Source organism: Echeneis naucrates, chromosome 16 (assembly GCF_900963305.1).
Source record: "Echeneis naucrates chromosome 16, fEcheNa1.1, whole genome shotgun sequence".
In the NCBI taxonomy this organism is placed as follows: Eukaryota; Metazoa; Chordata; class Actinopteri; order Carangiformes; family Echeneidae; genus Echeneis; species Echeneis naucrates.
Window position 1 is genome coordinate 6,248,607 of NC_042526.1, and position 14,259 is coordinate 6,262,865.

At 41.4% G+C, this 14,259-nt stretch overlaps 1 protein-coding gene across 1 annotated transcript in view; it reads right to left on the minus strand.

Annotated features, from left to right (window-relative positions):
* b4galnt4a (beta-1,4-N-acetyl-galactosaminyl transferase 4a) overlaps nucleotides 1-14,259 on the minus strand; it is a 115,933-nt gene that overhangs the window by 16,017 nt on the left and 85,657 nt on the right. The window contains exon 8 of the mRNA XM_029522577.1: nucleotides 5,845-5,923. Within this exon, the coding sequence (XP_029378437.1) occupies nucleotides 5,845-5,923 (79 nt within the window). The remainder of the gene's footprint in view (nucleotides 1-5,844; nucleotides 5,924-14,259) is intronic.

Sequence of the window (14,259 nt, forward strand, 5' to 3'; positions counted from 1 at the left end):
ACTGAAGGATAAAGGATGAAGGATAAACACTATCCATTCCCCATTTTCACTGACATGAAAACAGCAGCTTGTTTTTTCACGTCATATCATGTCTTGCCGGGGGACGAAGAACCAATATTCACAGGGAGATGAGGAGGAGGATACAGAGACGGGGTGTTTGATTTTCTATATTGAATTATACATTAGCCAAAGTCTCTCAGACCAGACATTTCAGAAAGACAAATGAGTCCAATATCCATAGCAATTACAGCCACGTCGCCGTCACTGTGACTCCAGCGACACCCATGTGTGCTTTTAGTGGAAACTTGTGAGCCACATTGACACCTGATGATTTATATCAGAATGTCCATGTTTGATTTATTAAATCCCACATGTTTGTGAATGAAACTAATAATGAGGACATGGAGGTAATCTGGTCAATATCATGTTTACAGGGAAAAAGATTCAGTGCCCCGCGTCCTATCAGGTTATGCTTGAATTACTTGACAGTGTGTTAAATTGCATATGAATACAAAAGGACTAAAAAAAAAAGTCTGGCACTGACAGATACTGTGTGATATAACCTCTAAAAACAAAATGATAATATGACATAAAGAGAAACTGCATGCTCAAGGATAGTAAGATCTAATGCACTACCTCAGTCACAGTTTCCCATAGATGACAAAAAGTTAAGACGAGAAGGACACAATGAGTGTGGGTGATGGGACACCCAGCTTCCTGTTTTAACAGTGAATGTCTTGTGTGGGATGGCGCTCTTTGGGACGTGTCTGATTAAATCTTCTGGCACAAAAGACAGAAAGCAAGATAGAAACATCAGCCCTGTTAATGGCTTTGAATCCCCCAAGGGTTCAAAACGCACAAGTTCTCACATAAATGGTTTTGAGAAAGAGAAGAACATGAAGAAGAATAATTAGTTTTATGATGTGACTGTCTGGATTATGAGAAGCGATTCCCACTGAGAGTTTATGTGCATGCCTTGCACTTTTCATCATGCTCATAAAGAGAGAGAACCTGGACGATAACACTGTAATTGTTACTGTTATTACAGTTATTGACTGGCATTGATTTGGCCCTGTGAAGGATAAGAGGACAAAGAACAACCAACCCCATTCAAACAATTCATATTCAAACAACCCCGTGACATTTAAAGGGAATATTGCAGGTTAAAGAGCACTTTGAATCAATGTTTAGAAAAATAATACAGGAACAGTTTTTTCTTCAAAATATATTCGTAAATACATTAATTAGGCTGCTAGAGTCGTTTTTTTGAGAAAATTTTACTTTAGCATCCTAAAAAGGTAAAGCGGAGAAGAAATATTAAATGTGTACCATTACACACATGACGGACTGCAGCCCGATAACTACAGCCTGTTATGTGCCAGAGAGAGCAGGGGGAGAGTAGACGGTCAGAGGAGAGCGGGGCAGTTGGTGTTAGCTTATGTAATATTGTGTTCACGTCAGAATATTGCACAGATTACCATCATATGTCCGGAAATAGCAAATTTACTAATGGCCATCTATTACAGGCAGAAATGCGAGGCCATGACCTCAGCCGATGAGAGCATCTGTACTCGAGGTTTCTCTAAATTTCTCCGGCACAACCGGAGCCTGCTTCAGACAGTTGAGCTGAGGAGGCAGTGCGACCGTCTTACTTGGGAATCCCATGTTGAACTCCATCAGATGGGTTGGCTGATGCAGGCGTGAAGTGCCGTCTCTTCAGGTGCACAAAACGCACCCAGGCACGGAGGATAGCGGCGTTTTTTTTCCTGTTGGGAAGCCTGTGGAGTCCACAACCTCCACAAACGCAATAATTTACCATGATGATGATAAATGAATGCAATGCAACACGACTGAAAACACGCTGACTCTCTGACTGATAGCTCCTCCCACACTGGGCGATGGCAGAGCCGAGCATAGAGCTCCCTCTGCCTACGTCGTATGACGCAGCGTTGAAAAAAAGAGCGTTTTTAGAGACTTAGTTCAAAACTGTCACTTTTTGGACTAAATTTGCACTCTTGTGTCTTGAAAAAATTTTTCAAGCCTTCATTAACTTTTCAAAGGGTATTTTTTTAGACAAGATTATATATACATCTAAAAAAATTACCTGCAATATGCCCTTTAAGAACTACTGTCAGTGAGGTATACTGCAAGACTAGCATTTTTTTGTCATACACGGTTGATGAGGAATTTAGAAATTAGATTATTTTAATCTGATATCAGAACGCATTCAAATCAAAACAAATGTAATCTATTGAAGGAGAAAAGAACATGTTGCATGATGATGATAGAGAGCAAATCAGTACAAAGAACCACCAAAAAAAAAAAGGCAAAAAGTATTTGGAAAAATAGGAAACATTAGTTGTAGCAGATAAAGCATCTCCATATGTTTGAGAGTGGCTGAACTAGAGTCAACTTTAAAAGGTCTTGAAGCGGTAAAAATAAAATCTGGGTGAAATCAAATTTATTTCCACCGTATAAGGACACACACTATATACTTTAACGGCTGGCTCCGGGTCAGACGGACCGCTACTGATTTATATTGAGGAGGGATGGTGTGAGGCAGATGTTGAGGGGCCTGTGTGTCTATGTGCTGCACCCACGAGTCTTCGGCTGAAGGGTAGCGGGTCTGTGTAAAACTGCAAGTGTGTTCTTCCTTTGGACTGTATATGAATCGGTGGGCAGTTTGAGACGCGGCCTGGCAGGCATGATAAAATGGGGCCATTAAAATCCTGCATTTAAATCCCACACCCCTGCCTCTCCATAAACTTGCCATTACTAATTAAGGCGTGACTTTCTTCTCTTCTTCTCACTCCCTCCCCCTCTCAATCACACCGTTTAATGGCTGACACTTTCCCTCATTTTGTGGCAAGACTAGCAGGAGACGTTTTCCATTAGGGCAGTGGAAAGGTCCCATCTTTCGCTGACAAAGATCCAGATGGCATATTAGAAACTTAATGAAACTACCCTCTCACTAAATCTTCTTTCATCTCACGTAATCCATAAAAAAAAAAGAAGTCATGGCCGTAAAGAGTTTGTTTGAAGTCAACTGCGAGAAAACACTGAGGTAGAGCGTTTTCCCTCGGTTTACTGTGGTGGAAAGGTTCAGTCAGAGTGCAGGTTGGGTAACTTTCCCGCTCATCCTAACTAATTAAAAGTCGCCTCATTCACTGGCGCGTTGTTCATACATACAAACACAGTTGACCCCCCTCTGGGAAGACACTGCGTATTTCAAACCTGTCGCTTCCTGCCTGTAATGCTGCTTATATTCCGCCTTCCTGTAGCCATCCTCCCTGATTCCTTCACACAGCTGAAAAGAAAAGAAAGGGGCCGACGCTTTAAGAACGAGGCTTCGCTTTTGTAATAGCTAGCCAAAAGGTAACTGTCCAACTGCTCTTGTGTACTATATTTACTTTCCTTTCATTCCTTTATAACAGGCACTGTTAAACAAAAAGCGCTCTCCAAGGAGGGTCCCACCTTTGACCACGCAATCATAGCTTGACACAGAACACAGAGGAAAGAGCTGTGAATCTGCACTATCTGCTCTTTAACAAATGAGCGCCTGGATTTCTGTGGATTTATGTGAGCCCTGGGCTTATGCTGTTGTGGGCTGGTCATGGTAAATCTGCTATTTTTGTCAAGGTGTGAAATGTATTCCGCTGTTAAATCACACACAGGGGCCCTACTAAGATAGTGTGCACTGTGCAACCACGCAAACACACGCGCACCCTCCTGCACACATTCTTGATTTGCTGCATGACTTTTATACGCTTCATTAAATTGTTTCTACTAGTACAAAACCACTTTGATGGCCTCATGGGTAGTTGGCTTGGGGGTGGGGGGGCGAGGGATACAGAGTGATAGATTGCCACATGACCTTGATTTGCTCATCCATGATCGCATGTTCAAAGTCTCTGCAAAGTCTATGAGGGAGTTAATGATTTGAATGAGAAGCGTAGCACAAGGTAGTGAGAACAGAATACTTAATTTAAAAACCTCCAGCACACACTCTATATATTCTTCTCCAAACGCCCCATTTCTCCCATCCTCCTCATTCCCTTTCCTCTGCTCCATCTTGCCAACTGTTTGAATTCAACCTTTATCCTTCGACGAAACCATCGAGCTCTGATTAAGAGACCCAGACCTTCATTCTCAAGGCCATAAATCTTACCTGCATGAGCTACTGATTTGTGAGTTTAGTGTATGAAATGTTTTTCATCTATGTGGAATTTTTTACTCCCCATGTGATGGCCAACGTTTGTTTACATAGTCCAACTCAGGAGGTTGTACATACACATGGAGACCAAATTGAATGAGCATTGCATTCAGAAACAGAAAGGTCCATATTCCTTTTGTTTGCACAGTTTCTATAGTTGGTGAGTTGCTCAAAAATCAGCCAGAACATTGTGTTTTTATGTTCACAATGGAGAAGAAATTGTCCATCCCACCAAGAATGATCAAACTTCCCATCAGGACTATACTGTGTTCCAGCTCATAGTTAGTTTTTTGTTTGGTTGGTTGTTTTTTTCTGTGTTTTTTTGGATTGGATTTGATGATGTTTTGCTCTTCTGGTTCTACTTCATCACTCTCATCAACCGTGTTTTCCTCCTTTTTGGGGAGTTATTCTTAGTAAAAGAACTCAGCGAACTTCCTGTTAACACAAATCTAAGACTTATATATCCTTACCTCCTCTGCCTTCCACACGAATGCTCAACCAACCACTAAAAGTTTCCCAACATCAGGAACATAAGAACGTATCCTCTCGGCTTTTATTTCATCATCTCTCACCAACTCAGTCTGTTTGTCCTATCTGGGGGCTCTCCATATGAACGGGAAGGTATTTGTTTACCGCTATGATCTGGCTGTCATGGGCTGTAATTTATTAGTCACACTTACACATCATGAGCAAAATATTCATAAAACACCCACATCAACAACCCACAAAACAGCAAGTGAATAGTACTTGGGAGATCTGCAACTAACAGGACATTTCATAACACCAATGTGAAACTTAAGAGAAAACATCGCCATGGACTCTGTCAATTTACTGAAATTAAAATAGTGTAGAGGTGTAAGTGTCAGTGTGGCATGGCTGTAAAGTACGTGTTCCCCCCAAACGCCCTTCAAACACGCCCAATTTTCCACCTGCAGCTCATTTCTCATCAAGTTAATGATCATCCAGGCACCGCTGAGGTGTTGACTTCAGCGTGGTGCTCTTGTATCAACCTATCAAATGCCACTCTTAAAAGTGGCATCCAAAAGTGGCTGATCTGTGCTGAACACCTGACGGTTGGAAGGACTGCATGGACAAACAAAGAAAAGAGTACGACAACAAGGCTGGGAAATGTAGCTACGGGTGAGGAGTGATAAAGTGGAAACACGGTGAAAATTATATTTAGATGTACAGATAGATTACATATATAAAACCCAGGAATAAATTAGGAAGAACTAATGGGAGGGAAGAAATATAAGTAGAGACAATAAGCCAGAGGCATTTGTGAGGTTTTGAGGGGATCAAGAGAGAATTAGAAAGAAGTAAAAAGTCATTAACATTAAGGCTGCAAACATGACAATGAAGTTCTGTGCTGCAGCGTTACTGCTGCCGCTCTGCTGCTGATGATGGTCACCATGATGACAATAACCCGGGGCTTATTAACAGATTCATTCAATACACACACCAGTGATCTCTTTTTATCATCTGCCCTCCCACTCAAAGTACAGGCTCCCGCAAGGCGTGTGGGCTCTCGTTCGAAACTTCATCTCGGAATTAAGCCCCACTCATCTCTGCGCTTCTGCCTGAGGTGCATTACACCAACACTGACAGAGGAAGTGGTGCAGTCAGCTTACCCCAACCTCCACGTGATCCGAGCCCTTGTCATCCTGCTTGTGGAGGATCTCAAAGTAATATCGTCTGGACGAGATCAAGCTGAGGGGAAACAAAGGGAGAGTATTGTTAGATGTTTGAAAACCAAAGGATCTTTCTTTAATCAGCCACTGCAGCTCCATCCACCAGAAGCTCTTTCTCAGCAATCAACACTTTTGAGAACCCACCAACAACTCTTGTGTGGAGCCCTTAAGAGTATAACTGCGTTCAAATTTGGGCAATCAAAAACTTAAGGAGCATTTCATGAGACTACTGCGAGCTGTCTTAAAAAGAACAAAATGGTCCTAAAACATGCCAGTTGAAAGTGGACAATGAGTGGTTAATCAGCCTAAAATATAACTCAGTGCTGACGGCACAACGGCAAAAAAAAAAAAAAAGCAAAACAAAACATGGTAGTAAGCCAGGATATTATCAGCCCCGGGTCCTGAATAAAACACTACTTTTGAGACTGGGAGGGAGAAAAGTCAATGCTGCCCATAAATCAACATTTTTCACTTACACAAGCTTTAGGATTTCTCAGCAACTCCCGGTTGGACGGAGTTAAGATCTGATTGAAACCTTCACTGTGTTATTATCTGCGCTGATGAAATACACCGACTGACAGCGAGATGATGATTTATTCTTATCAAAGCACGCATTTCCGGTGATGGGGCAGCATCTGCCGCTGAATGAGTGAAACCCCGGCACAAACATATTTGTTGTATACATGCACAACTTTGCTTAGAAAGGACAAACTGGTAATTGGTAATAACAATAATAATAATAATAATAAATTGGTAATAACCTTAGATAATCCGTTTCCTATAAATTAAATCATGTTGATTCTGTTTTGCTGCTGCCGGAAAATAACAGTAACTTATTACACCGGCTTCGCTTGGCTGCTCCCTATTCACACGCTCTGCTCCATCATGGTAAGTGATGGGTTGCCTTTTCTCTGTCAATTTTCTGGCTTTGTTTCTGCTTCCTGTCTTGATCTTTGTGTGATGTTGCCTTCTCTCTCTCATGTGTCGGGTTTGTCTTCTGAAACAAACACAAGCATCAGCTTCTTTGATGAAGTCTGTGTTTTGACCAAACAGTGAAAGCTATTTTTTTTTTTTTTTTTCTTTTCGGTTGCTATTTTCACGATTGTTGCTGATTTTCTTTTCGAGCAGCTGATTGCTTTACGCACTGCCTTAGGACAACATCTGATCTTTCATGGCAAAGGACTACGGTTCAAGTATAGATTTCTCTCTCTGTTTATGAGTGAATTTTCATTCTGGACGTGGTCGACTTGCGTTGAAAGAGAAGGACACAGCCTGAAGGGGGGCTGTCATGTGTTGCCGCTGCATCATCCCGCTGCCCAGCGTTCTATAACCAATAAATCACTGCAGGTGCAGGAGAGCAGTGACAGTGTGCTAAGGTCACTCTCTCATGAATAGGGAACATCTCTCTGTGCAGCTGCTGAAATGGCACTCAGCTAACTTAAGTGGCACTTTCAGCTTCTGGCATCTCGCTTGCCCTTTCCCAAATGGTTCAAACATAACGCCCTCCCTAACACAGACTCTGAGGTGAGCCAAACCAAACCGAAAGAACATATTTTATGTTCTCTTCACTATAAATGATAGTTAAAATACTTTTAGATCAGGTGCAACGTCAATGTACTGATTATGTGGCAATTTGGAGTAATCGTTTCAACTGGACAGCAGATTGAAACGTATTTCTATAATGGCAGACACCATGTGAAACGACCAAAATATAAAATATAACCGTCTTCTTAAAAAGAGGCAATTAATCCCCTAAATACAGTTCATATTGATATGTAATATCCTGAACTGTAGCCAAAATTCTTGGCAGGTTCAGTTTATCAAGTCTCTGCCCTTGAACAAATGATAGCAGACAGTTTTAGGGAGTATTAGTCCATTTCCTCACCATCCATTAGGTTGTCTGTTTCATGTCATAATTTGGTTTAAACTAATGTCAGACCTGAGAGGATTCATACTGCACAGTGTTTTTGTGTCTAGCCGACACTGTAACACACACAAGGAGAACTATACACTTAAAAACATTCATTGTGTATCATTAACATACTTTTGTCCAGCTTAGAACTAAAACTAAAAGTATTTAGAAATGTTAAAAAAGTTAAATAAAATAAAATAAAACACACAGACAGAGAACTAAAAATCAGAAGTGAGCGTTTCAGAGCTCGGGCAATAAAAAGTTGTTTACCTGCTCTAAGATGCCGGATAAGATAATGTACACACAGAGAAATGCACAAGCACATCGCAGATAAGAGGGATATAAACAGACTGAGCCTGAAACAGACAAAAGCATCATAACATACGGAAATGGATAAACAGAAGAAGAGACCAGAACGTCATCCACTTTGTGATGCGAAGACATTTTCCAGCTCAACAATTGCTGTTTTGGTCGATGGTAATTTACGCACGCTGTTATCTGCTGATACTGATTTCCTTTTTCAAATTTGGCATCATCTCTTTATATCTGTGTGCTCTTTCTGTTGAACATTGGTGTGAAGTAGGCAGCTATCTTAGGGGAAAAGAAGACATGTCAATTAATAATGTTTAGTCCAATTGTAGGTATGTACAGAGGGGAGGAAGAGAGACGCAAAGGGAATTTGATATTTGAGATTGCCCCGTCCAAATGACATCCCTTGAACTTGAAAGAGAAAAGAGGAGCACCGAGTAGGACAGAGGTGTTATGCACTTGCATGAAACTGTGTGGCGTACGTGCGCAGACAGGTCACACCAGTGTGCCTGTGATGGATGACAAGACAGGCTCTGGTTGAAAAAGATGAAGAGACAGAAAGACGGGCGGAAGGAAACATGAAGGAGGAGCGATGAATAGCAAATGAATAGCAGGAACAGAGAAGGAATTATAAATGCTTTCTATATCTTGAAAGGAAAAATACATTACAGCGAGTATCACTGAGACATGGGTTCATACTGAGCATCATGGCAGAGAAAGGGAAGGAAAAATAAAACATAAAAGAGCAAGTGAAGGGCATATGAGAGTGGGAAGAGGAAAGAATACGCTATTAGCGTGTGACTCAGAGGATGAGTAGAGGACACAAAACAAGAGTCTAATTGCCTGACTAATTGGACTCTTTGTTTCCAGTTCCTCTTCTTTGGGCTGAACTGATAGAGGCAGACAAAGGAGTTCGACTGGGCTGGATAACACAAAATGAGACTGTTGGAGCTAAACAAAGTTGCAACAATACGATCGCTGCCCAAAATCTGCTGGATTTCATTTATTCAGCGAGGAAACAGAGAGAAAGTTTTCTTTTCCCTTTTTTCCTGCTGGGATATAAACCCCTTTCACGAGCTTAAAGTCACACTGTGGGCATGTCAGAATGAATATATGAAAGTTTGGGTCCACAACACCCTGAAGACCAACAGACTGATTGCCTTACATTCACGCACGCACGCACGCACGCACGCACGCACACACTCCATATTACTAACCTGGATTGCTGTGAGCAGAGCTGAAGTGAAATGGAGACAGTATACTTTCTGCCTTTGGTAAATACTAGTCAACTGTCTCTTATTCTTCCTTCATCACACTGTCTGCCTCCCATCTGCCCGCAGGCTATGGCAATTTCCTCATTCTATTTCTCCCAGTGTCTTCACTCTTTCCCAAACTCAATTTCTCATTAATGCTATCTGACTGTCATCGTCTTTCCTTTTTTTCTTGCCTGATTTCTCCCTCTGTAATACCCACAGGTGGCCTTTAAACAAAAGACTGCGCTCGGCGAGTGCGCTCCTCTCAATTACATTAATGATACCAGTGTTTAGAGCTGCCCCAAGGAGATGCACAAACTTCCCTCTCCTCCCCTCGCACCTTCTCTTCTCCTCACTCCATTTCTCATGCATTCCACTAATCCATCAGAGAGCTATCATGCTGCTTTTCCCTTGCAGCCTCAATAAATCCTCTTTCTTCCATCCCCTCCCTCTCCTTCATCTCGTGCTATTTCTCCATCGCTTCTCCTATATTTTGTATGGCTCTTCCCTGCAATGCCTCTTGCACTGTCTCTGCTCACTCTATCCACCGTGTCCATTTCCCCACGTATATAATTATCTAAGATGGTGTCATAGCATTAATATATGCAACACTTCTTTCTCTCCGGCTCTGCACTTTACCCTTTTCTCCCTTTGATTCAATCTAAATGTCTTACGGGCATGAGTATGTAGGATCGCAGGTTAAATACACATGAATTTTAGACATATGCCCTTTTCATCACACCCTGGACATGTAATCTTCATTGTCAGTAATTTCCAATAAAAAAAAAAATGCATTCAGTCGAGAAAAAAATATTAACTTGTGTTGCTGGAGTGCGAGACCAATGTCACAGTCATCTGATGTTTCGGATTTTAAAGTGAACGCAAGAATTGCGCCTTGGGATTTTAAGCCAATGCAACAGAGGGCAGAGCTGGAGTGCTGTGAACGTTTGTTTGCTCACCATTTTAAATTCACAGCTGAATATCGCCAAGAACAAATTTACTCCTGTTTCAGTCGTGTTTGTTAAAAACCACAGGCCCAGCTTTTTCCTGAAATAACTGGTTCTGAAAAGAAAGGACAGAAAGTATTTTTGTGTTTGTGACCATTTTTAACTTGTGACTTGTAGTACATTTGAAAGTGTTTTTTTTTTTTTCTTTCAAATTTTGTAATGTTGCAGCTTCATGCTAAAATCAATCTACAAATAATAGACCATAATGACGAAGCGAGAACAGAAAGGAACAACTGAAATACTACATTTAATTAATTTGATTTCATTTATTTAGCAGCCTATAATTTCTCGTGATTGTCCTTAAAATGTTTCTCCTCCTCACTTGAAGCTCAACTGTGACAAATTCACTCGGATTGCACATAAGGAAAAGGCACACACGTGTTTGTGAAAGGTCTCCTAACACAGAGCAAGAACTAAGCCATGATGTGGAAGGAGCTGCCTGCAGAGCTCAGAGACAGGATTGTGTCAAAGCACTGATCTGTTTCCGTTTCCACTCCCTCAGACAAAGTCGACTGTCTGTCTTCATTACCGTCTCCGATCACGTTTGAGCAGAAGCAGCTCCTGCGTTACGGGTTTTCCACACTCGCGCATTACTGCCAATCAGATGTCTGTTACTGCAGTCACGCCACAGCTCAAGAAATGCACATCGGTGCCCCCAAACACATTCTAATTAAACATAAGCCTCTATACACATAAACACACATGCATACAAACATAGATCTCTGCCTCAGCGGGCTGCTATCACGCATGCTAACAGATGGCAGGGTGACGGCACGAGGAAGTAAAGTGGGACAGAGAAGTCACTGCACCTTGCTGGCAAAAAGCTTCATTATAATTCCATCGCTACACACAATTAGCTAAAGTGGAGGGAAACATACAGACCTTCGCTTGGATTTAAATCAATGCATACTTATAAGACAGTGCAGGTGCAACATTCAACTCGTCCCGATGCTCAATCAGTATTCCTATGATGTCATGAGCACAAGTACCAATACTTCTCTCTAAATGCTTCAGTATCCTCGCCAGCTAATAAATAGCCAGCAGTGCTTAAGTGATTCAATTATAGATACTAAGAGATCCCATACTGAAATAACTGGTCATTCTTCACCTGGTTTCCCTCATTGTTGCAGGGAAAGGCAAAGTGAACTTTCTCCTGCTGTTACTCTGCTTTGGAGGCTTTCTGTAAAGTCATGGGTATAACAAACGATGCCAGGTAACAGGCATCAAAGTAAGGCGAAAGATTAAAAGGAAGTGAAGAAAATTAAGACAGGAGACGACTTCAAGTCGGCATGTACTGTGTGTCATATGTGTGTGTTCACAAAAGAAGAAGGAACACACATCAGTGCCCGCGAAAGAAAGGGCGTAAATGTCATTTACCGCAGTTTGTGAAGTGACAGCTGCTCTAAAATGTCAGCTGAGGCATCACGGATAACCTTGGAATCAGCTTCCGCCTTCCCGCCTCACCATGCCACTGTCAAGGGTCTTCAGCATCCATTTGCAATTTTAGTCATTACACCCGAAAGTAAAAACACAAGACCGGCATGGTTGGGAACTGCACACACACACACACGCACAGGTTATTAAACAGAGATGTTGTCTGATCGACTTTCACTTGGGATTTTTTATGAATTTCAACCAGCTATGCTGATGAATTCAGTCAGTGCTCATTACTTCCAAATATTCCTTGAATAATATTTTCCAACTGGTCGTCAATCACACCTTAGTCAGAACTGTGTCAGACTAGCTCAGGATGCAAATCTGTACGGTTCAGTTTAAAGAATTTTAGCAAATGTCTCCCCAGTGTTGTCTATGATGCTCGAGGCTCTGCTAGCTGTATCAGAACGTGAAGATAGTCTTGCAGCGTTACCCGGGTTCCTCATCTGACTATTTAAGTGTCGCTTGTCAAGCTGTTTTGGGAGTAAGTAACAGGCAGCGCAAAGCTATCACTTCACAGGTATGAGCTGAAGTAAGAAAGAGATTGAGACACACAGAAACTGAGTGAGAACTGAGAAGAGTATTATTTTGAAATCAATCAATTCTGGCAGCATCAATAGGAAGCAGCTTTTTGTGTGGCTTTGTTTCAGCTCCTTTTACGGCTTGATTTTGATTTCCCCATTAAGTCCAAATACAAGGAACAACTATTTGATTTTATTATTTTATTTCATTGTCACTCTATTTTGGTCTGTGAATGGAATTAATTACATTGACAAGCAAATGTAACAGAAATATAGACCATTACAATTTTCAAAAATGGTGCCTTCAATTTGCCCTTTTTTTGTTTGACCAGAAAAAAATGCGATATAAATCTAAAAAGGGCAATCTTTATATCTAAGATGCTGCAACAAGCAAATGTTTTTGATTACTGATTAAGTGATGAACAATTTGATTTATTATACATCATTATATCTAACATTATGTGTCGATTGGCTCTTACTACGCTGAAAATGGAGAAAAAAGGACTGAGACAGCAAGAAGGACAAACATTCTACATTTTAATTAATTAGAGCAGAGGAAAAACTATTTCCCCTCGAAACAAACACACACACACACACACACACACACACATATATATATACACAAGCACTCTGAAGACGATGAGTCATTGCCGCCAGGTGGTGTGGATGACTACAAGATCTCCCTAACAGGTGTACGGATTCAACGCTCCTGTCCATCTCATCTCTTCGTTTTGCCACCTCGGATGAGCGTTCGCACAACACAGCAACAGGAAGGGGCCACGCGCCATCGGTGGAGATCGCCAGATATTTGTGGAAAAGTATAATTTCTCACGCACGGTGGAAGAGCCTTCGCTTTTTTCTTCCCTCCTCCTCTTTTACAAGATTTTATTGAATCAGACAGACAGAGATAAAAATGAGTGACATAGACAGAACGATGGGGAAAAGTTAAGATGAGGCAGAAAGCTCAGCATGCAGTCATCCACGATCGCACAATATTCACAGAGGGAGTGCCAACAAAGGGTGCTTGGATCTTATACATATTGTATGTCAGTGACATGTAGTGACTTATACAGATAAGCAAGCAGAGCTAATTTGTGGTTAATAACTTGAATAACTGCGTCTGTGAAAGCTTTCCTTACAAAAGCTCCTCCACATTACACACCAAGTCCTTACTGTAAGAGATGTTGACAAAAGCGATAAGACAGACAACTTATTCTGAAAAACACTTGCTGCTGCTTCGCTTAGGAAGATAACCCTGTTGTAATAGTAATGCTCTAATGTGTAAATACAGTTCCTGCACAAATCTGCACGTTTCTAATTATAAGCGCAATATTGCTACTGATCTCAGAACGGGGGAAGATGAGCAGCTTGAATGGAGATAGCTTGAACTGGTCACCCTTTAAAAATAGGACAATGCCATGTCAATTAAAATAATGGAACCAAGTGTTAGTAAAGCTGGCTGTCAACCTAGCTTCCAGAGAGGGACATGATATTGAATGCCGCTGCCGCACGTAAGGCGGCAGATATTGATATTGTTTTCCCCTCGATATTGTCCCAATTGATGTCTATTTTTAGCTCTAACTGGTCGAACATGGCTTTCCATGCTGGCCCTGAGGGCAGACCTATGCTGTGTGTGGTGTACATGCATGCAAAGTACAATGGGTAAATTTGTTGGTTTACAGTAGCCTTTGGTTTTATCAAGTGGAGACTTCCAACAGGCGAGTTAAGGTTTTTCAAGTGAACCCCTCAACAACAATATTCTTCATTGCCTGACAATATAATTCAACCCTGCAGCAGCCATTAGTCACTATTCACTCAGCTCTACTATATTCAGCCATACAGCTCCAATGAACCAAGACATATAAATACCCACAGTCCAAAGCATGAAACAAGAAAAAAAGAGTGTGGTAGAAAGTAAT